Source organism: Carettochelys insculpta, chromosome 8 (assembly GCF_033958435.1).
Source record: "Carettochelys insculpta isolate YL-2023 chromosome 8, ASM3395843v1, whole genome shotgun sequence".
In the NCBI taxonomy this organism is placed as follows: domain Eukaryota; kingdom Metazoa; phylum Chordata; order Testudines; family Carettochelyidae; genus Carettochelys; species Carettochelys insculpta.
Window position 1 is genome coordinate 73,522,041 of NC_134144.1, and position 23,028 is coordinate 73,545,068.

General features: G+C 65.9%; 1 protein-coding gene across 1 annotated transcript; it reads left to right on the plus strand.

The window, feature by feature from the left end:
* The first annotated feature begins 276 nt into the window (after positions 1-276).
* On the plus strand, positions 277-22,587 carry CTDSP1 (CTD small phosphatase 1). The gene is made up of 7 exons (XM_075001487.1): positions 277-455; positions 9,165-9,313; positions 12,743-12,844; positions 14,487-14,543; positions 15,653-15,745; positions 16,183-16,368; positions 17,579-22,587. Exons 1-7 carry the CDS (start codon positions 389-391, stop codon positions 17,705-17,707), a joined length of 783 nt encoding a protein of 260 aa, XP_074857588.1. The 5' UTR covers positions 277-388; the 3' UTR covers positions 17,708-22,587.
* Positions 22,588-23,028: the final 441 nt, after the last annotated feature.

Genomic DNA, 23,028 nt, shown 5'->3' on the forward strand with positions numbered 1-23,028 from the left:
CAGCGAGCCGAGGGACTCCCGAGCGGGGTGGGGAGGGCAGGGGGCGCTCCTTCCTCCCTCGACAGGCGGAGCACCCCACGCCAGGGTGCCTGGGCCCCGGGGAGCCATCGCCCTTTTAAGGGGTTCCTTGAAACCGCGTCCGGGTTCCATGTTTGTAGCAGAAATTGTGAAGAGGAAACTCCATGTTGTAACAAAGTTTCCTCCGCGGGCGCCTCTTGCTCTCGTCCCTCTTTGGCCCCCCCCCGCCTCCCCTCCCCCCTTCGCTCCGTTTTGGGGGGGCGCTTCCCCCCCCCGCCCGATCCGCCCCCGCGGGAACTCCTGGAGGGCCGGCGCGCGGCGGGAGGAGCCCGCGGAGGAGGGACCCCCCCCAGCCAACTTCGCGGGGCTCATGGACAGTCAGTCCATCATCACCCAGGTTAGCAAGGAAGAGGTGAACACCCCTCTGCAGGAGAAAGGTAACTGCTCCCCCCGGGGCGGGGCAGCTGGTCGGGGGGTCCTGCGGGCCCCTCCCCCCGCGGCCCGTGCTCGCCTCTGGGCTGGGGGCGTGACAAGGAGACGTGGGCTGCTCCCCCCCACTCCCGCCGTGTGCTCGGCGCTGGCCGGATGCCGGCGCGCCCCGCGGGAGGCCCGATCGCCCCCCCAGCTGAGCGCTGGGCGGCGGGGCAGGGGTTTCTGCCCAGCTAGGCCCCCCTCCCACATGGGGCGGGGGGCTTGACGCACCCCCAGCGCTTGCGGTTTGGAGGCGGGGGCAGGCATGTCCCTGCGGGGTACGTGGGGGGCAGGGGTCTGTGCCTGTCCTTGCCCCGATCCGCCCTGTGTCTGCCCGGCCAGCGCAGGGCTCCTGGCTTGGCAGGGGTGGGTGAGAGGGTTGTGGGCAGCTGGGGGTGGCTGGTCACTGCGTGGTGCTATGCACAGGGGGACACAGATCCCTGCCAGCTGGAAGCCTGTGGGCCATGGGGGGGCCTGTGGCCGGGGCAGAGATGGCTGATCACCTGAGGCGCTGCAGGAGGAGGACGGTGGGTTTCCCCACCAAGGATTGGCACAGCCCTGTGGGAGTAACCTGGCCTGCACCTGGCACCCCAGCTCTGCAGGGCCTGCTCGGCCTGTGGGCCAGCTTGGCGCGAAGAGACCACAGAGCAGCCCGCAGATCCTGGCGCTCATTTCTGCAGCTGTGCCGTTCTCCTGGTGCCCGGGCACTTCTGGGGGTTTCCGGGCGGGGAGGGGCTGAGGTGCTGCCGGCCCTGGGATCTGAGTGATGAGTCTGGCACGGCCTCAGCCTGGAGAACGGAAGTGCTTGTCTAATATCTCCCCACACTGGCACCTCACTCTCCTGGGGTGCAGACCAGCTGCCTGGCATGGCTGTGGGGTGCCTGCAGAGACAGGCACAGGCCGAGTTCTCATCCTGACTCCACTGGGGTGAATCTGGAACAGCTGCCCTGCTGTACCCCGGGTGACCATTTCCTGGGGGTTGGTCTGGATTCACCCCGCCTGATGGATATGAGAACCTGCCCTTTGGGCTGTAGCTCGGGCACTCCTTAGGGGTGGGGTTCGCCCTGGGAGGTGCCCCAGGCAGAGTTCCAGGAGAGCCCAGCTTTGCTGGAGCTGTCTGCAGTGGGGCTTGGTGATCGGGGTCGCCCCATCACGGGGCTTCAGCCTGGAGGATGGGTAGGGAAGGGGGCTCATCACCGCACCCTGGGGGGTGTGGGTCCTACCCAGTGACCTATGTTGTGCTTCCCCAAGAACTCCAGAGATGACGCAGGAGTGTGGGAAGCAGCTGCTGTGCTTGGGAAGGGCTCCCTGGCATTGGAGGGGCCGTCAGATCACGAGGTGCTTTCGCCCCCGGGGCACAGCTGGGGATGTGAGGTTTGGAGAGGAGAAGGCCTCGGACAGGCCAGAACTGGGCTTGAACCTGGGTCCCTCCTCTTGGTCTGCAAGGATGTGCCATCTCCTTCCACCCTGCGCAGGATGGACGGACCCTCGTCCCTTGACTTGGGGATTGGCGGCCGTCAGTTTCGAGCTGACCTGCTGGGAGTGGACAGCTCCTCTCGGTGTGCCCATGGCTTGGTCTGCGCCCCCAGACCCCCAACCGACAGTCCCCCAGGTTGTGTGACACCCACAAAAACAGGGCTGCAGGTGAGGAGGGCTACCCACTGGAGGGTAATAGCATGGGCCTCTTGGCCCATGGCCTGGCTCCCTCCTGCTTGCAGCCCTGGTGCCAGGCCCACTGCATGGCTTGTACCAGGAAGCCACGGCCTGGGCTATGCTGGGATCCCAGCCCTGAGCAGCCAAAGCACCAACTGAAATCTCGGCTGGGACCAGGTCTCAGCAAGGGGAGGGGCTGGGACTTGCTCACGGTGACAGAGGGAGAGGTGGGCTGGGGGGGGTCCATTGTGACGGCTGGGGAACCCGAGCTCTGGGCAGCTGTGGAGGGCAGATCTGACCTGGGAACAACTGAAATGAGTTTGTTGGGGCCAGCCTGGTCCTTAGCAGAGGGTGGCCCAGTTGCTTCTGGGTTTGGTGCTACTGAGAAGTTTCTGTCCAGACAGGGCCCTGGGGCTGGGTAGGACGGGACTGCAGGTCTGGTGGGAGGGGCACCAGCAGAGCTGGGCTGGGAGGCCTGGGCTGGGCTAGCAGGGGCCCGTGATTTGGGCTGTGCGGGGTGAGGCAGGGGGCTGCAGGTTTCGCTGACCATGTTGTGCTGGGAGTGAGCTCTTGGTTCAGGTCCGGGTCTGGCTGCTCTCAGCGCAAGGATAGGGTGGTTCTGGACCAGGTCTGCCCCAGAGGCTGAGGTCCCCTCAGGGTGAAGGAGAAGCCCAGCCTGGGGACATGCCCTTGCCCAGGTGCTGCTGGTGTTGGCTGTGCTGTGGCTAAAGGAGTTATTTCCCTACAACCTGCCGTGTCAGCCGTGGCGGCGGGATGGGCAGGGGGGTGGATGCAGACAGGCTCCTCCGCCTGGCTGGAAATCCCAGACCCAGTAGTCCGGAGCGTGGGATGACCTTTTCGCTGAACGCAGTGGTAGGTGTTGGGGCTGCCCTATGCTGGCTGAAATCAGAGTTGGTGTCCTGTGTGTCATAGACCTATACTGCTAGCAGCCCACGGGGAGTCTCCTCCAGCTCTGGCAGCAGGGGACGGAGCTGCCCAGACTGGGGGAGCTGAGGCTGAGCCTGCTTGTGCTGGGAGGCGCAGCCTGTCTGGTATGTACTGAGCTGGCTGGCTGGCTCCCGACTGCTCTGCGTGGTCTAGGGTTAACCCCACTAAGAGCACTGGGCCGTTTGTCTGGGAGCCTGGCAGGCCTGGGCTACCCTGAATGTGTCCCATTTGCTGAGGTTAACTGCAGCTCCCCTGCGGTGCTGCTAGCCACCTGCCCGGACAGCTGGGGTGCAGCTGGCTGTGTTCTGGGGCCCTTGGCCAGGGTGAACGACCACTGGGCTGGGGAGATCCAGGCCCGGGGAAGTGGCGGGAGACCCCAGCTTGTCCTGCCTGAACCAGTGCCAGCCAATGAGCATCCTGCAAACAGCCCACTCATTCTGATTGGTGACTTTCCTGCCCATCAGCCGTCCTGCCACAGGAATGGCCGAGCATGGCTGGGAGAGAGGCATGTGGAGGCTCCGCCCACAGTGCCAGACCTGTTAACTGTGGGGCCATCAGTAGGCTTCAGAGTTATCACCCTTGTGGGCTGAAGATTTGCTGTCCTGCTCCTCCTGGGGCCACCGGCCAGACCCCAGCAGAGGCTGCAGCCGAGAACAGCAGAGCCTTGAACGGGATTTCGAGGACGTGTCTGTTCCTGCCAGGAGGGGCTGGAAGGGGAGAGGGCTGTGGGCTCAGCCAGCGGAGGGGAAGCGTCGTCGGGGGCACACCTCGTTTCCTTCCTTTGCTGCCCGCAGTGGGGGATCGGACCCTCCCCCCAGGGCCCAGAGGAGAAATGCAGCTTTCGGATCTGCAGCAGAGAGGCCCCGGAGCTGGGAGCTGGCCCGGGTGGGAAAGGACCTGCAGGAGGGAGAAGGGTCAAGGGGGAGCCCAGGCTGGAGATGGGGCGTGGGGTGCAGAAGGCTCGGTCACTCCACTGGCCGCGGCTGGCACCAGCTCGTACCCGCAGCCATGGCCAGCTGAGCTGTGCCCCAGTGAGGTTCTTGTGCTTTTGGAGCTGGGCCAGGTCAGAGAGGAGCCTGCTGGCCGGTCCCTTCCTTCCCCCGGCCTCTCCCCGGCTGCCCGCGGTCACAGTGGCGGCAGGCGTCTCCGGCTGCCCTCGCCCTGTGGAAATGCAGCCACCTCTGGGGGCCAGAGCGCACAGGCTGGGAAGTGAGTGGGGAGGGGGCAGGTCTGGTCCGTGGGGGGCGCCCTCTCCCTGGGGTTGCTGGGACAGGGGTGCAGAGTGGCTGAACGCAGCTGGGGTAAAGCGGGGGGGGGATACTGCCGGCCCGGCCCCTCTCCCACCCTTGGGCTCAAAGGTCGAAAGCAGCTGAGAAACAAAGCAAAACAAAGCTGCTGTTGTGGGAAGTGCCTGCCAGCCGCCCTGGGGGTGCCCAGGCTCCTCCTGTCCCGGCCTCGCAGTCCGTCGGGACGCCTGGTTCCCACGTCCAGCGGAGGCTGGGCTGGGGGGCTGGTTGCCGGGGACGGGGGGAAGCCACTTGTGCCCTTTCAGCAGGAGGCGGGGGGCAGAGATGGCCAGTGCGGGGGGAATGTGGGCCAGGGGCTCTGCCCTGTGCCAGCACTTGGCAAAATCCAAGTGGTGCCCAGCCCTGGTGGAGCCAGGTGCAGCAGGAGCAGGGCAGGGTCTCGGCTGGGGACGCCCGGCAGGGGCTGCGTGGGTAGGGAGCACTCTACCCTCTGGGCTGGGGGGTTCTCCCCGGCGGTCAGGGCTCCCCTGTGGGGCTGGGGCTGTGCGACTGGGCACGCAGGGCTCTCCCCCCTTGCAGTCAACGTGCCCTCAAGATGGGGCTGTGCTCTGGCAGCTGCTGCCTTTCCACTGTGATCTGTCGATCTGTTGTCGTTTGGCCGGGTCAGGGCCAATGTTCCCTCTAATTGTTTCTCTCCATGAGTGGATTAAATTTTATGCGCCCCAAGGGCAGTGCGGATGCGCACCACCAGGAGAAACGCAGACACTGCCGGCTGGCAGCTCTCTGCTAACCGGCTGGGCAGCTCCTGACTCTCTCCGGACGGCTGCCCACGCCCTAAGCTGACAGGGAACACTGGTCAGGGCATCACCCAGGGTGGGTGCAGTTGTGCTGTTAGTCTGCACCCTGCTGAGTCTCAGCAGCAACTGGATCTGCCTTGGCTTCCCGGGCATCCTTCCCCAGAGGCAGCTGCATCCCTGCTGTGGTACCAGGCAGCCCTGCTGGAGACGATGGGCCAAGGCTGGGGCTGGGAACCTGCTGTTGGTGAATAATTCGCTACTTCCCCTTCCAGCTGGAGCTGCACGAGCTGCACTCTGCCCCCAGCCTCCTGGGCACGATTCCTCCCTACCCCACCCTCTCTGCCCCCCAGCCTCCCTGTTCCCTGCTCCTTGCCTGCTGCCAGCCAGGCCCGAGGCGGGGGGCCCAGGCCCCCCAGGGAGATGAGGGCTGCTCTGAACTCCTGGGGCTGCCCAGGGCAGCTCTAAGCCCCCTCCCCTCTGCCCACTCTGCAGTGCCCAGCCGTGTGCCAGGAGGTCCCTGCGGGAGTGAGGCACAGACCCCTGCATGGCTGCAGCTCCCAGGGGGCTCTCGGTGCCCCATGGCTACCCCCCCCACCAGCTCAGCATCTCTGGCGAGGCCGGTGCCCACTGCACTCTGCCCGTCCAGGGGCCCTGCAGGGCAGGGGCAGGCGGGGGAGGGAGCCTGCGCGTGCCCTGGCTGGGGGTGATGGCTGGAAGGGGCCTGTTCCAGTTCTCTGCCTTCCAGTGCCGTATTCTGAGGCTCCGAGAGTGAGAAGTGGGCTGCAGGCGCCATCCCTGGTTGCAGCACCGGGGTGTCCACAGGGGGCTGGTTGGCCAGGGGAACGCTGGCTGCGAATCCCAGAGTGGGGGCATCCCTGAGCTGGGCATGTGGGCTTGTGTATGTGTTCGGGCACGAGAGTTTGCTGGTGCAAGAGTGTCTGTGCACTTGTGTGCGTCTGTGTGTTCGGGCACGAGAGTTTGCTGGTGCGAGAGCGTTTGTGTGTGTGTGTGCAATGTTTGTGCGTGAGAGTTTGTTGGTGCGAGAGTACTTGTGTATTTGTATGCATCCATGTATGTTCACGCATGAGAGTTTGCTGGGGCAAGAGGGTTTGTCTATGTGTGCGCATGCGAACGCACACGTGGGTGAGTTCACACTGGTGCGCGTGTGAGTTTGTGGTGTGCACAGGTGTCGATGGATACACCTGCCCATGCGTACGTCTGCGTGGGGACGTGCGCTCGGGAGGTTGCACAAGTATGAGCGTTCGTGAACATACCTGTGCATGTGTGTGCGCGCGGCTGTGCCGCAGGCCCTGCAGGGGGCTCGTGTCGCACACGCAGTCTCTGAGCGCGGCCCAGCGGCAAGTCTGTGGGGGGCCAGGAGGCCTGGCCCCGTGGCGGCCGCTTCCCGCCAGCCTCTCTAAATATTTGTGCATTCCCGGTGCTGCGGAGACACGCTCCCCCAGGCTGTGCCAGCCTGGCCCCTCCGCCTGCCCAGGCTGCTGCTGGCTGCTCGGTGGGGTGGGGTAGGAGGCGCTGCAGGGCCTGATCTCCGCCCAGAGAGGCGCAAAGGTGGTCAGCTCGGTAGGGCAGGGGGGGTCCTGTCCCCATCGCCCTGGTGCAGTGACCTGCTGCCCCCAGGCACGAACGGGGCCGGCCTCAGCCACGCCCAGCCGGGTCTGGGCAAGAACTCACCTGCAGGGGGAATCCCACGGGGTCCTGCTCTGCCATCCCCAGGCAGGCAGGGGCATGCGCCATGCGCCAGCCAGCAGCTCTGCCGGAGCCCTGCCCTGGGCAGTCGGGGGAGGGGAGGGGAGGGGAGGGGCCCGGCTCAGCTGGGCCAGGGAGGGAGGGTGATGCCAGGGTGACCAGCTGCGGCAGCTCTTGCTGAAACAGGTTGGGCCACAAGCATGCGGGTGGCGGGGGGGTGCTTGGCCTCATCTCCCCTTCCCACTCCCTGTGCTTTGCCGCGTTCTCCCTGCAGCTGCCGGAGGGAGGGGCTGGCTGGCATCTCCTGGGCATGGCAACGGGGCCGGGGGGGGTCGAGTTGGGGCAGTGGGGCTGTGCTGGGCTCACACGGGCACAGTGGGGCTGTGCTGGGAGGGCGAGTGACCCGCCGGACCTGGGCTCACACGGGTGCAGTGGGGCTGTGCTGGGCTCTCACCGGGCATGTCTCAGCCCAGAACTGGCCTTAGAGGCAGGTTTCAGGCCTGGCTGTCCCTGCCGGGCGCCAGGCTCCTTCTTGCTGCCCCTTGCCCAGCCCGGGGCAGACAGAGGCAGTGGGGAGTTAACATGCCTGGGGACGACCGGCTGGGCACTGTCCCATGTCCCCAGCCGGCTGCAGGGCAGTGGAAGGTGGCAGAGGGTGGGTGCCAGCAGCCCCCCATACCCAGCCCAGCCTGAGCTGTTCCCCTGCAGCTCCTGCTGCTGCTTGCGTGGCTGAGAGCTGGGAGCGGAAGGGGACCCTGTGCTATGGGGCCGAACACGGTGGTGACATGGGGGCTCTGAGAGTGGACCTCAAGCCCAACAGGGCCAGCATGGGAGGGAGCACCGGCACCCAGGGTCGGGGCAGCCGCTCAGCCCAGTGACCCCAGGAGGGTTGGTGGGTCTTACCCTGGGACTGGGCTGGCCAGGGGGTTGCAGGTCGGGAGTGAGGGGCACCGGCAGGGCTGGGCTGTGGGTCGGGGCTGGGCGGGCAGCTGTGAGGTTCAGAGGAGCCTATGACAGGCCCTGGCCGGGCCTGGCGCTCTCCCCTGCCGTTTGCCGGCCAGGGGCCTGGCGTCCGGCCGATGGATCAGAAGGAATCTCGTTATCTCGTGCCGGATTACGGCTGGCAGAGCTGTTGCCTCAAGTGGATTATGCGGGAGAGCAGGTTAAGCCGACCCTGGAGCGACAGTGCAGCCAGCCAGCGCCGGACACTGCAGGGGGTCCGCAGGCAGCGCTGGGGCAAGGGTAGCAGGGCCTGCAGGTCGGGGGTGAGGGTGGAGGCAGGGAAGGGGGGGTCAGAGCCAGCCCCACACAGCCCAGCCAGCTGGGCTCAGCCACTCTGTGCCCTGTGCCAGCAATGCCCAGGGAGGGAGTGCCCCCCCCAGACCAGCCCTGCCCTGCCCCTCAAGGCCCTGCGCTGTGGGGAAGCAGGGGGCAGGGGCTGTGCAGCTGGATGGGCTGGATGGGAAGGAGAGAAACGGGACAATCTCGAGGGAGGAACCCTGGGCAGCAGCCAGAGCTGTGGAGTCACACACATGTGAAGGGGCAGAGATGGTGAAGGGCCAGGAGCCAGATTTTCTCCCCATATACATCATGAGTCCTTCCTCCTTTGCCAGCCACCTCCCTCCCAGGGCCAGGGAGAGAACCCAGGAGTCCTGGCTGGCTGCTCTAACCGCTACCTCTCACTCCCCTCGCAGGGCCAGGGAGAGAACCCAGGAGTCCTGGCTGGCTGCTCTAACCGCTACCTCTCACTCCCCTCCCAGGGCCAGGGAGAACCCAGGAGTCCTGGCTTCCAGACCCCTGCTGCAGCCATGCTGGCAGTCCTGCAGGGTGACTGGCTGGATGATTAAAGGGCTGTGGAAACCTGCTGGGCAATGGAGTTGAGCCCTTTCTTGCAGCTGTTGGGGTGCGGGGAGGGGCAGGGGCTGCTCCCCCTACAACGGTCCTTGGCCCGCCGGTGCCAGGCTCCCAGTAACCCACAGGCTGCCAGCCCTTCCGCTAGCAGCTGCTGCTGGTGCCGGGTGTCAGGCCCCTGCTGCTCACCTGGGCTGAGCCAGGCGCTCTCAGTCCACAACCGGTACACGCTCCCTCCTCAGCCATGGTGTCTGCCCAGCACGTCCCACCTCAGGGTGCCCAGACCAGTGGGCATGGGGCAGCCCCCTGCCATGTTGGCTCTGCCCCTCAGCCCCCTGCCCATCCAGCTGGCACCCCCTGCAGGCACAGGTGCCAAGGCAGCACTCTGTGGGCAGGCCAGGCACCAGGGTGGGTGTGTGTCTGGGGTAGTGGCACCAGGTGGATTAACCCCTTCCTCGCCTGTGCCCTGCAGGTGCTCCCAGCCCGTCGCCGGCCAAGAAGCCCCGGAACCGCAGCATCTTCCAGTCCCTCTTCTGCTGCCTGTGCCATGAAGACTCGGAGGCCATCCCAGTCAACAACAATGCACCGCTGCTGGTGGAGGAGAACGGCGTCGTGCCCAAGGTAGGGTGGGCCTGGGGGTGAGGGCATCTCCACAAGCACCTTCGGGCTCTGACAGCTGCCAGCCCTTTGCCTGCCTGTCCCTGGCTCGTGGGAATCCTGCTGCCCACAGTCTGACCCCCAGAGAGCCCCCCATGTCCTGGTCCCTGACCCCACTGCAAGGCCCTTGTGCCAGGCCCCCGAGGGCTCTGCTTTGGGACAGTTTTCCTTGTGCCCCCCGACCCTGTTCCCACAAATGGTGCCCAAGCACATGGCGGAGGGGCAGAAGCAGGCGCCAGGGCTGGGCCTGCAGGGGAGGCTGCCAGAGGGGCATCCTGGGGAGGGGAGGCAGGCAGGCATGCAGATGAGCTGATGCTGCTGAGTCAATAACCCCCTCCCCAAATTCACAGCCCCTGCTTCCCCTAGGAGATCTTGGGGTCGAGCCGGGGCAGGGAGTGGGAAGTGACCCTGGATCCCAGTGAAACTGAGGGGAGCTGGGCCCTGGGGTTGCTGCCCTGAGGCTGGGGATAGTGCGAGGGGACTTAACACACATGTTGCTGGACAGCTGGTGGTTTACTCCTTGGTTGGAAAACTGAGACTCTCCAGTAGAGTCCTTGCACAGGAAATGCCCCCAAATGACCCACCCTGCTCCCTGCAGCACAGCGCCCAGTGCCAGCCCTGCCTGCCCAGGGAGAGCGCCCCCTACTGACGCACCCTGCTCCTTGCAGCACAGCCCCCCAGTGCTAGCCCTGCCTGCCTGGGGAGAGCGCCCCCTACTGACCCACCCTGCTCCCTGCAGCACAGCGCCCAGTGCCAGCCCTGCCTGCCCAGGGAGAGCGCCCCCTACTGACCCACCCTGGTCCCTGCACCACAGCACCCAGTGCCAGCCCTGCCTGCCCAGGGAGAGTGCCCCCTACTGACCCACCCTGGTCCCTGCAGCACAGCCCCCCAGTGCCAGCCCTGCCTGCCCGGGGAGAGCGCCCCCTACTGACCCACCCTGCTCCCTGCAGCACAGCCCCCCAGTGCCAGCCCTGCCTGCCCGGGGAGAGCGCCCCCTACTGACCCACCCTGGTCCCTGCAGCACAGCCCCCAGTGCCAGCCCTGCCTGCCCGGGGAGAGCGCCCCCTACTGACCCACCCTGCTCCCTGCAGCACAGCACCCAGTGCCATCCCTGCCTGTGTGGGGAGAGTGCCCCCTACTGACCCACCCTGGTCCCTGCAGCACAGCCCCCCAGTGCCAGCCCTGCCTGCCCGGGGAGAGCGCCCCCTACTGACCCACCCTGCTCCCTGCAGCACAGCACCCAGTGCCATCCCTGCCTGTGTGGGGAGAGCGCCCCCTACTGACCCACCCTGCTCCCTGCAGCACAGCCCTCAGTGCCAGCCCTGCCTGCCTGGGGAGAGCGCCCCCTACTGACCCACCCTGCTCCCTGCACCACAGCACCCAGTGCCAGCCCTGCCTGCCCAGGGAGAGCGCCCCCTACTGACCCACCCTGATCCCTGCACCACAGCCCTCAGTGCCAGCCCTGCCTGCCCAGGGAGAGCGCCCCCTACTGACCCACCCTGGTCCCTGCAGCACAGCCCCCCAGTGCCAGCCCTGCCTGCCCGGGGAGAGCGCCCCCTACTGACCCACCCTGCTCCCTGCACCACAGCCCTCAGTGCCAGCCCTGCCTGCCTGGGGAGAGCGCCCCCTACTGACCCACCCTGGTCCCTGCAGCACAGCCCCCCAGTGCCAGCCCTGCCTGCCCGGGGAGAGTGCCCTCTACTGACCCACCCTGCTCCCTGCAGCACAGCCCCCAGTGCCATCCCTGCCTGCCCGGGGAGAGCGCCCCCTACTGACCCACCCTGCTCCCTGCAGCACAGCACCCAGTGCCAGCCCTGCCTGTGTGGGGAGAGCGCCCCCTACTGACCCACCCTGCTCCCTGCAGCACAGCCCTCAGTGCCAGCCCTGCCTGCCCGGGGAGAGCGCCCTCTACTGACCCACCCTGCTCCCTGCAGCACAGCCCCCCCAGTGCCAGCCCTGCCTGTGTGGGGAGAGCGCCCCCTACTGACCCACCCTGCTCCCTGCAGCACAGCCCTCAGTGCCAGCCCTGCCTGCCCGGGGAGAGCGCCCTCTACTGACCCACCCTGCTCCCTGCAGCACAGCCCCCAGTGCCAGCCCTGCCTGCCTGGGGAGAGCGCCCCCTACTGACCCACCCTGCTCCCTGCAGCACAGCGCCCAGTGCCAGCCCTGCCTGCCCGGGGAGAGCGCCCCCTACTGACCCACCCTGCTTCCTGCACCACAGCACCCAGTGCCAGCCCTGCCTGCCTGGGAAGAACGCCCCCTACTGACCCACCCTGCTCCCTGCAGCACAGCCCTCAGTGTCAGCCCTGCCTGCCCGGGGAGAGCGCCCCCTACTGACCCACCCTGGTCCCTGCAGCACAGCCCCCCAGTGCCAGCCCTGCCTGCCTGGGGAGAGCGCCCCCTACTGACCCACCCTGCTCCCTGCAGCACAGCCCCCATTGCCAGCCCTGCCTGCCTGGGGAGAGCGCCCCCTACTGACCCACCCTGCTCCCTGCAGCACAGCGCCCAGTGCCAGCCCTGCCTGCCCGGGGAGAGCGCCCCCTACTGACCCACCCTGCTCCCTGTAGCACAGCCCCCCAGTGCCAGCCCTGCCTACGTGGGGAGAGCGCCCCCTACTGACCCACCCTGCTCCCTGCAGCACAGCCCCTAGTGCCAGCCCTGCCTGCCCGGGGAGAGCGCCCCCAGTGTGCTCCGTACTTGCGGTGCCCAGAGCTGGCAGGCCAGGGGTGCCCACGCGGCCTGGGTAATCCCTGGCTTGGCTCAGCCTCCAGCACCTTGCTGCCCAGCCAGGTTTGAGTGGATTACCGCCCCTGCTGGTCTGGCAGCCGACAACAGCTGGCGCCCTCCAGTGCCCACTGTTGCCATTGCAGCTTCCAAGGCTGAGCCAGTTCTGCCCAGGCAGGGGCACGGTCAGGGGCTGCAAGGGGTCGCGGTGCCGTCCTGGAGGCAGCAGTGGGCAAGTGGACCGTCAGGTGCCCGCCAGCCCTGGGGAGGTTCACGCTCACAAGGCAGCACTCAGTGCCTGGCAGTGCTGACTAGCCCCTCATGCAGCCACCTCTGGGGTGCAGCGCAGTAACACCCGCCTGCAGCTCGGAGAAGGCTGAGTGTGGCAAGGCCCAAGCAGTATGGGCCCCCCCGAGCCTGTGCCCCGACCCAGATTGCCCTGCTCCAAGCAAAGGCCTCCTCCCATTCCCCTGCAGCTGGGAGGGCTGGGGCAGGAGGTGAGGGATGCAGGGGGTGAGCTGAGCAAGCCTGGGGCTGGCCTAGGACCCTGCAGCCCAGGAGCCAGGCAGCCCTGCTGTGTGGGCCAGGATGGGGGTAGGCCTGGAGTGCCTGGCGCCACTGCCAGCCAGACGCCCCAATGCCCCCGCCCCGGACTTGTCGCCCTCCTAGGCGGCCATCAAGTACTTGCTGCCTGAGATCAAACCCCAGGACGCCAATAAGCTCTGTGTGGTCATCGACCTGGACGAGACGCTGGTGCACAGTTCCTTCAAGGTGAGTCCGTGTTTTGGGGGGCTGCTGCTCCTGCCTCTCCTGCACAGCCACCCCCTGAATCCCACCCCCAGGGCCTGTCCCCCTGCCCGGCCACCCCCTGCACCCCACCCCCGGGGCCTGTCCGCCTGCCCGGCCACCTCCTGCACCCCACCCCCAGGGCCAGTCCCCCTGCCCGGTCACCTCCTGCACCCCACCCCCAGGGCCTGTCCCCCCGCCCGGTCACCCCCTGCATCCCACCCCCAGGGCCTGTCCCCCCCGCCTGGCCACCCCCTGCATCCCACCCCCAGGGCCTGTCCCCCTGCCCGGCCACCCCCTGCATCCCACCCCCGGGGTCTGTTCCCCCGCCCAGCCACCCCCTGCATCCCACCCCGGGGGCCTGTCCCCCTGCCCGGCCACCTCCTGCACCCCACCCCTGGGACCTTCCTCCCCTGCCCGGCCACCTCCTGCACCCCACCCCCAGAACCTGCCTCCCCGCCCCGGCCAGCCACCCCCAGGGCCTGCTCCCCTACCCGGCCACTCCCTGCATCCAACCCCTGGGGAGGGCATGGGCAGGAGGAACCCAAGCGATGGGGGGGTCATTGCTGTGGGGACCAGGGAAGGGCATGGCTGGGGGTATCCCGGGGGATGGGTGATTGTTGCCATGGGGACCAGGCGAGAGCATGGCTGGGAGGGATCCCAGGAGATGGGGGGTCATTGGCGTGGGGACCAGGCGAGAGCGTGGCCAGGAGGGATCCCGGGAGATGGGGGGGGTCGTTGCCGAGGGGACCAGGCGAGAGCGTGGCCAGGAGGGATCCCGGGAGATGGGAGGTCATTGCCGAGGGGACCAGGCGAGGGCATGGCTGGGAGGGATCCCAGGAGATGGGAGGTCGTTGCCGAGGGGAGCAGGCGAGGGCATGGCTGGGAGGGATCCCGGGAGATGGGAGGTCGTTGCCGAGGGGAGCAGGCGAGGGCATGGCTGGGAGGGATCCCGGGAGATGGGAGGTCATTGCCGAGGGGACCAGGCGAGAGCGTGGCCGGGAGGGATCCCGGGAGATGGGAGGTCATTGCTGAGGGGAGCAGGCGAGGGCATGGCTGGGAGGGATCCCGGGAGATGGGAGGTCGTTGCCGAGGGGAGCAGGCGAGGGCATGGCTGGGAGGGATCCCGGGAGATGGGAGGTCGTTGCCGAGGGGAGCAGGCGAGGGCATGGCTGGGAGGGATCCCGGGAGATGGGAGGTCGTTGCCGAGGGGAGCAGGCGAGGGCGTGGCTGGGAGGGATCCCGGGAGATGTGGGGTCGTTGCTGTGGGGACCAGGGGAGGGTATGGCCGGGAGGGATCCCGGGAGATGGGGGGGGTCGTTGCTGTGGGGACCAGGGGAGGGCGTGGCCGGGAGGGATCCCGGGAGATGGGGGGGGTCGTTGCTGTGGGGACCGGGGGAGGGCGTGGCCGGGGCAATTCCAGCAAGGTTGGGCGGGTGTAACTTAGAGAACAGAAGTGGGGGTGCCCAGAAGAATCCTGGGCAAGGGGGCGTGATGGGCCACAGCCGTGGGGTAGAGGGAGGGTGTGCCCAGGGAATCCCAGGTGGCGGGAAGGGGCCAGGGAGCCGTGAGGGCAGCTGGGGGCCCTGCCCCTCCCCTCCCCCACTGACTGCTGCCCCCTCTGCAGCCGGTGAACAACGCCGACTTCATCATTCCTGTTGAGATCGATGGCGTCATGCACCAGGTGAGGGGGCTCCCGAGGGGTGCTGTCATGGGGGTGCCCTGATGGGGAGCTCTGGAGAGGTGCTCTCGTGGGGGCGTGCTCAGGAGGGAAATGCTCTCGGGGTGTTCTCATGGGTGGTGCCCTGGGGGCGTGCTCTCATGGGGGGTGCTCTTGGGGGGTGCTCTCAGGAGGGTGACACACGTAGGGGGGGTGCTCTCAGGAGAGCATTTTTGGGGGGACACTCTTGGAGGGATGCTGTCAGGGGGATGATCTCATGGGGGGCACTCTTGTGGGGGTGCTCTCTGGAGGGCAATGCTGTTGGGGGGGCACTTTTGGGGGGACGCTCTTGGAGAGATGCTGTCGGGGGGACGTTCTCATGGGGGGCGCTCTCCGGAGGGCAGTGCTCTCGGGGAGGGCACTCTTGGGGGGGCACTTTTGGGGGGACGCTCTTGGAGAGATGCTGTCAGGGAGACGACCCATCACCACCACCACCCCGCAGGGACACCCGGGCTCCTGGACACTCCGGCGTTAGAGCCCTCCCCCTTCCCCACCCGTGGCGCACCCACTCCAGGGGCGGGGTCCCCCTTGAAAGGCTCTGGGGAGCCATGCCAGCTCTGCTTGCTGGGGGGGCAGCGACCCCAGAGCTCAGACCATGGTGATGCCTGGCTCCTTGGGACAACCTTTCCTGCCACAGCCCCCTTCTTTGGGGGGAGGTTTGCTCGGGGGAGCCCTGGGCCGAATTTCCCATGGTCTGGCACAGCGCGGCAGGCAGGGCCCTGCCCTGCACAGGGCCGGCGCCGGGTTCAAGTAATCCAGGATAGGCTGTGGTCTGCGCAGTCGGCCTGTTCTCGATTACTTGGGGCCGGAGGCGGCCAGCAGCTTCGAGGGAGACGCTGGAGAGGCACCGCTTGGGGGTCCCCTGCTGCAGAGGGGGCCTGCCCGGGCTTCTCGCCTAGCTCCGGGGCACAAACAGCTACAGCAGAGCCTGGGCTGGGGGGTTCCTGGCTGATACCCAGTATCAGAGCCCCCTGGGTTGGTTGGAGGCGGCTGTTCCTGGAGGGGGGTGGCTCTGGGGGGCTCGGCCCCAGAGCCTCGGCGGAAGGGGGGTCTCACCGCTGTCCCTCCCCCAGGTGTACGTGCTGAAGCGGCCGCACGTGGACGAGTTCCTGCACCGCATGGGCGAGCTATTTGAGTGCGTGCTCTTCACCGCCAGCCTGGCCAAGGTGAGCCCCGATGAGGGAAACCGCGGCACTCCTCCGTGCACTAACCGCTAGTCCCCGCTGCCCTCCCGGAGCTGGGCTAGACCCCTGGGGGGCAGATCTCGGACCCTAACCACTAAGCCATGCTGCTCCTCTGGCCCAGCCATTCCTTGCACCCCCTTCTCTGCGCTGCTCCCACAATGCTTTGGGGGGGTCCGTAGGGCTGCTGCGTCCAAGGTGCCCCCCCCAAGTGCTCTCAGGGGTGGGCCCATTCCCCCTGTGCAAGGGGACTCCCGAGTGCTCCCCGGAGCTGGGGTCTGCCCCCCTCCCAGCCAAGGGGACCCCTAAGTGCTCTCCAGGGCTGGCCGGGGACCCCAGCCCTCTCAGCCATTGGCCAAAGGGGCTAGGGCTCGGCCCTTTCCTGCTTCCCTTAGCCGTGCCTGACCGTGCCTGTCCCCTAGTACGCAGACCCTGTGGCCGACCTGCTGGACAAGTGGGGTGCTTTCCGCGCCCGCCTCTTCCGCGAGTCCTGCGTCTTCCACCGTGGCAACTATGTCAAGGACCTGAGCCGGCTGGGCCGGGATCTGAACCGCATCATCATCGTGGACAACTCGCCCGCCTCCTACATCTTCCACCCCGACAATGCGGTAGGTAGCCGGGGGCAGCTCCTGGGTGAGAGGCCCTGGGGCAGCTGTGGCTGCTCAGCCGGTTCAGCGCTTTGCCTGGCCGTTTGCCTCCGGAGGCCTGGTTCAGCTGCCGTGCTGGTTACATGTGAAATGAGTTTGTGGGCTCTCAGCCCAGTGATGCGACTGCTGCGTAGTCTCCCGAGTGGCAGGTTATTGGGGTAACTCGGTTCACGATGGCCCCAGACTGGCTAGTAGTGGCAGCAGGTCAGGAGTGAGGGGCATCGGCAGAGCTGTGGTCTGGGGAGGAGCCCAGGGCTGAAATAGCAGTGACCGCTGCCCCTTACTGGATCGAATTGGCTCTGCTCATCTGCGTGTCATACACCCTGTACAGCTCCTAGCCAATGGGAGTCTCGCTTAGTGCATGGGCGTGGGCTTTGGGAGCAGCCTTCAATTCTGGCTGGGAAGTGGTTTCCGTGGGCGAAGGAGAGAACCAGACTGGGCAAGGCAGGGCCTGCAGAGCTCCTGAAAGCTCCGAGTTAAGCTGCGTCATCTCCTGCCCTCGCTGCAGTGAGATTCTGGCAGTGGCTGCTTTTTCAGAGCTGGCTGCTGGCTTGCTCCCAGCACGCTGGCGTCTCTCCGTGGGGAGGAGGAATGAGCCGCAATTGTCCTGGGTCTTGGCACCGGGCCCTTGGCCAGCTGGCCTTTCATTTCCCCTTTGAGCTGCTGAGATGGATGGGGGCGCATGGGGGTGGCGCTTGCTCAGGGTGGCTCCCATGTGTCTGGCCAAGCGAATCCGGGCTGTGCACACTGCAGGGAGAGGATTGCTCCCTGGCGCAAACCCACAGCCACCTTGGGCTTGGGACACGGCAGCTGTTTATCCCCTGAGCTCTCCTGCAGGGCTAAGAGGCAGCTGCCTCTGGGGTGAGGCTGGCAGCCAGCAGCCGTTTGGACCAGAAGTGAAGGTGGCTCCTGTCTCCGATGGATGCAACAGGGCAGATTTTGGGCAGCAGCCTGGGATCTGATTGAGCGGGACGCTGTCCCAATGCCCTGCAGCCTGGCAGGCTGGCACAGCAGCGGAAGGGGGGCACAAAAATAGGATGCCGGCGCGCAGGGCCCAGCACGTCCCGGCGGGGACCCTGACTCCTTGGCCCATTTGTGGCTGTGTGATGCGCTGGCCGCGTCCTGTGCTTCAGAGGCGCCACCCTCAGCTCACGGCCGCGTCTCTCCGCAGGTGCCGGTGGCATCGTGGTTCGACAACATGGGGGACACGGAGCTCCTGGATCTGCTGCCTTTCTTTGAGAGACTCAGCAAAGTGGAGGACATTTATACGGTGCTGAAGCCGCACCGGACTAGCAGCTAGTGAGCGGGGCCGGGGGCCGGGGCCAGGCCAGACGCCAGCCTGGCAGGATTCCCCACCGCCGCCCCCAGCCTTCCCCTGCCGGCCGCCCCACTGAGCTCCCCACCAGCCTGCAGCCACCCTGGGGCGCGGGGTAGAGGGGCCAGGGAGGAGCCCAGCCAGGGCTGACATCCACTGTGCACCACCGAGACGGCCGGCTGTAGGCCTGGAAACCCGCCGCGAGCTCGGAGCTCGGTCGTCATGGGACGGTTCTTCTCCGGGGGGCGGGGGGGCAGCTGGCAAGACGCCGCGGCCCGGTCCCCTCCATGGGGCAGGGGGCGCTCAGCACCACAGCCCCGTCCCCTCCATGGGGCAGGGGGCTCTGAGCACCACAGCCCGGTCTCCTCCATGGGGCAGGGGGCGCTCAGCACCACAGCCTGGTCCCCTCCATGGGGCAGGGGCGCTGAGCACCACAGCCCAGTCCCCTCCATGGGGCAGGGGGCGCTGAGCACCACAGCCCGGTCCCCTCCATGGGGCAGGGGGCGCTGAGCACCACAGCCCGGTCCCCTCCATGGGGCAGGGGGTGCTCACCACCACAGCCCGGTCCCCTCCATGGGGCAGGGGGCGCTGAGCACCACAGCCCAGTCCTCTCCCATGGGGCAGGGGCGCTGAGCACCACAGCCCGGTCCCCTCCATGGGGCAGGGGGCGCTGAGCACCACAGCCCGGTCCCCTCCATGGGGCAGGGGGCGCTGAGCACCACAGCCCAGTCCCCTCCATGGGGCAGGGGTGCTGAGGACCATAGCCTGGTCCCCTCCCATGGGGCAGGGGGCGCTCAGCACCACGGCCTGGTCCCATCCCATGGGGCAGGGGGCGCTCAGCACCACAGCCCGGTCCCCTCCCATGGGGCAGGGGTGCTGAGGACCATAGCCTGGTCCCCTCCCATGGGGCAGGGGGCGCTCAGCACCACGGCCCGGTCCCCTCCCATGGGGCAGGGGGCGCTGAGCACCACAGCCCAGTTCCCTCCATGGGGCAGGGGGCGCTCAGCACCACGGCCCGGTCCCCTCCCGTGGGACAGGGGCGCTCAGCATCATGGCCCGGTCCCCTCCCAGGGGCAGGGAACTTGGAACTCAGTCTGGAGGTGCTCAGCCAGGGGGCAGAGACCCAAACACCTTCCAGTGCAGGGTGCAAAGTGCCCCCAGGTCGAGGGGTGTGTTTCCTGCCCGCTTTGCCCGGATGGGAGTTACTCGCAATGCTGAGGGTGAAGGGAACTCAGGCACCTGTGACCCAGACAGCGGCTGGGTCCCAGACCCTCCCCCTCCAGAAGGCCCAGGAATCCTGTTCCCATGGACGTGGGCCCCATTCCAGGGGATCAGGCAGGGGTGTGGCGGTCCATGCCAAGTGCTGCAGGGCTGTGGGCTGCGTGAGGGTGGGTCGCTGAGTGAGGGGGGTCAGCACAGGTCCCCCAGCAGGGCCGAGAGGGGAAGGGTTTGGAGAGGGAGATGCTGGAGGGGCTCAGAGAATCTATGGGCTAGTGGAAGAGGAGGTGGAGCTAGTGGAGCGGAGGCGGGGCTAGCAGAAGGGAGGTGGGGCTAGTGGAAGAGGAGGTGGAGCTAGCAGAAAGTGGGTGGGGCTAGCAGAAAGTGTGCGGGGCTAGCGGAAGGTCTGAGTTGAGAGGCGCCAGAGTAGCCTGTCGCAGGGGGGGCAGCTTGGCCCCCCAAGTTCCCGGCAGGAGGGGGTGGGGATAGGCGCTAAGGTGAGATTTCCAGGGTGGCGGTTAACCCTTTCCTTGCAGGGTCTGTGGCGGGCGCCCTCCCCAGCAAACGGTTCTTGTTTCCTCTCTGCTCAGGGACCGCAGGGGAGCGGGTTTCTCGGTGCCTTGGGGCTGGGGGCCATTGAGCCCCTGGGCCGACAGCTCTCGGCTTACGCAGGTGCCACCTTTCCCTGCAGTGCATTGCGGGGCTCTGACCCTGACCCCAAGGAACGGCCCTCCGCAGCTGGCGGAAGCTAAGGCGCCCCCCCACCCCGTTGTGATTGGCTAGAGCGAGGAGTGGGCGGGGCCATGGAGTTGCGCCAAGCCCAGCCCTGGATGAAGGGGTGTGGGCAGATCATCCTGGGAGGGGCTTGTCAGGTCGTGGCGGGTAGCAGATCTCCTGTCCCCAGGGCTGGGCTTACAGCCCCAGGAGCCCCCGGGGCCTGGGGGCTGCTGCATTCCCGGAAGATGAGGTGGGAGGGTGCAGGGCTGCTACCAGATGGAAACTCACCAGGCCTGTTTTAAGGAGACAGCAATGGCCCCTGAGAGGAAAGCCAGTCCCCTTAACTCTGCCCTTCCCGGGGGGTGCTGAGCCGGCCAGGCCAAGCCCCCAGAGGAACAAGCCTGGTTTCTGCCTGCAGCATGGGGGGAAGGGGGGCACTCCTTCCTCTGGGACCGCAGCTGTGTCGCCTTCTCCTTAGTGCCTTCGGCCCTCCCTGCCACGCTCCAAACAGCTGGGGGACGGGTCCCAGCCTCCGGCCTGGCTCGAACCTCGGCCTGCTCACTGTGTTTAGAACCCTAAATGCCCCCCACCCAGCCTGCCCCACCCGCCTGGGGATCGTACTGTATAGACTGTGCCTTGGGATGCCCCGTCCCGCTGGGTGGAGCCCAGCTGGTGCCGGGGGGTAAATTGCATTGGATTTGCTCACTGCTGTGCCCTAGGGGCTGCTAGCCCCACTCCCCTGAAGTGGGGTAGCCGTTTGGTTGAAAGGCAGCTGCTCTGAACTGGGGGCGGGGGGTGTCTTCATCTCCCCTCCCCAGAGCTTCGGGTTCAGGGGAGCCAGGGTTTGATTAGGGTGCAGGGAAAGACTCGGATTCCCCCCAGCCCATTGTTCCCTGGGCTGCCTTCGGGTTCGCTGGAGATCCCCGGAGTCTACTTTGCCCCCCTGGCTCCCCACACCACTAGGGGGTGCTGTCCAGAGCTCCCTTTCTATTGCCTTAACCGTTTTATACGCGAGAGGTGCTCGCTGTGCCTTGCTGCGGCGCCGTGTTCGAGAGAGACACGGCTGCTGATCTCTGTAGCCTTATGTGGGAAATGTCCCTCAGGGAGCAGTCTTGGGGGTGGGGGGGCATGAATTGTAACTGGGCACATTTAGCTAATATAAATATGTATCATGTGTATATATATTTTTAGGAAAAGCAAAGGCAAAACAGGTCGCGGGAGGATTTTCACAGCTGGGATTTTTAATGATGTTCTGGGAGATGGTTATTTTTCTGGTTGGGGCCGTTTCTCCTGTAAAGAAGCTGTGTGGGGAGGTGGGATTTGGGGTGGGGAGGGGATTTTTGTCTGTCGGATGTTGGGGTGATTGGATACTCGCAGCCCTTCTCCAAATGCCTGCCCCCTCATCCCCGAACCCCAGGGGGTGCCCAGGGCCCGGGATCTAACCACCTCAGTCTGACGGTGCTGGGTTTTCAATGGACGGTTTTAACACTTTAAAATCTGGGCTCTCAGTCTGTTGTGGGTCTTTCCCAAACCTGGTTTTATAACCCTCCGAGAAACAGCCTGGGAGGGAGGGATTTTACGCCTCCAGACTATCCCCACACACCCGCTTTCTATCAATCTTTTGATCTATTCCCACACCCCCATCTGTCTATCTATCTGTTGCCAAAACGCGGTATTTCTGTCCCAGGGGAACGGCAGAGATTTGTGAAGCTGCACGCGATCCTGCCCGGGGCAGAGCCACAGTCTCAGAAATGTTCACCGACCGAAGCCTTTGGGCAGCTTTCAGTTTGACTTTGTGGAAGGTTTTGTTTCCAGTTGGAAACGTTGTGGTCTCGCCCTCAGAGTTTCTTTTATAGTTGAGCATCTCGGGCCAGGTTCTAAGTGGAACATCCGGCTAATTTCCCATCCACGGCTGGGGGGCAGTCGAGGTGTCCTTGTGACACAGCTCAGTGTCAGCCCATCAGCCTTTGCCGATGGACAACTCCTGTGTCAGAAGATACCCGCTCCCGCCAGCTCTGCTCTCTGCCGTACCAGTGACAGATCTCTGGGTCTGGCATGCTGTTCCTGCTCCCTGCCCCCGGGCCAGCTGTCACGTTTCCCTGAGGCTCTGGCCTGCCCTCAGGTGGGGACGTGTCGGGTGGAGCCTCCTTTTCCTTAAGGTGGGGTGGTTGGCTGTGGAGAGCTGAACCCACCCACTGGGGGTACTTCTGAGCCATCTCTGCCTCTGCAGCGCCCCCACCTCAGCAGCATAAAATCTGATTCCCTGCACTGCTGGAAGGCCCTACAGCCTCTGCCTGAGCCTGACAGCCACTGGCCTGGCCCGAGCCTTCCCTTTCCCTGGCTTTGTCTGTTCCTATGGAGCAGCCGGAGCCCAATCCTGCTCCTCAGCTGGCCCGGGCCTGATGTGCAGAGAAGCAGTAATGGAAAACCCAGCATTTCCCCCAGGTAAGGCAAAAACGATCCTGCCTCATTGCCATGGGTAGCACTAGGTGCGGCCTGAACGGTTACAAGAACCCTCCTGGGCAGGGGCATGTCTGCACCAAACACATGCAGCGGTGTGATTTTTGGGGAGTGTAAATCCCAGAGTGGAATGCATGTCGTGGTCACAGGGAGAGGCTGCGTCATTAACAAGGGCAGGAACATACAGCCTGGCGGCTGTCATACACTCGGCACTCCCTGCTCTGGCAGCCTGGACAGTTCTGTATCGTTGTCACTGCCAGGACGGGTGAGGTGCTGGCATTTGGAGACAGGGCTGGAGACCTGGGGCTGTTTGTGTTTTCACTTTGTATCCGCTGGGTTAGGACCCCAAGAGCTAATCGGAGAAAGAAAAACCGATCAAAGTGCCTTTCGTGTGATTAAAACTGTAAAATAATCTTAAAAAAAAACAACCGTGAGAACCAACCCGGCTCGGCGGTGTAGTGACTCGCTCAGCAGCTGAGTAGGGATCTGTCTCTGTGTGTGTGTGTGTGTGTGTGCGCGCGCGCAGGAACCGCGAGCATCGAAGCCACGATTCTGACAGCCCAGCTTCGCTGGACAGGGCACGTCACCCGAACGGAGGAGTCGAGAATCCCTGAGCGACTCCTCTACGGTGAACTCTCCCAGGGCAGGAGGAATCGAGGTTGGCCTCGCAGGAGGTATAAACACTGCGTGAAGGCCAACGTTGCTCATGCCGGTTTAAAACCAGAGCAGCTAGAGCAGCGTGCAAAGGACCGAACAGGCTGGCGTGCTCTCGTCCGACACGCGTGTGACAGCTTTGAAGAGCAGCGACGCGGACGCCTCGTTGTGAGAAGAAGAAAGGAACAGCAGCAGCCACACCAACAGAGCTAGGACAATTCCCTCGCCCCCACTGCGAACGCCCAGGCCGTTCAAAG

Bases quoted from the DNA above. Each gene is read 5' to 3' on its own strand.
- CTDSP1 (XM_075001487.1), top strand. From the start codon at position 389: ATGGACAGTCAGTCCATCATCACCCAGGTTAGCAAGGAAGAGGTGAAC. The intron at 14,544-15,652 runs GTGAGGGGGCTC...TCCCTCCCCCAG, and splicing joins TCGATGGCGTCATGCACCAG to GTGTACGTGCTGAAGCGGCC. The intron at 16,369-17,578 runs GTAGGTAGCCGG...GTCTCTCCGCAG, and splicing joins TCTTCCACCCCGACAATGCG to GTGCCGGTGGCATCGTGGTT.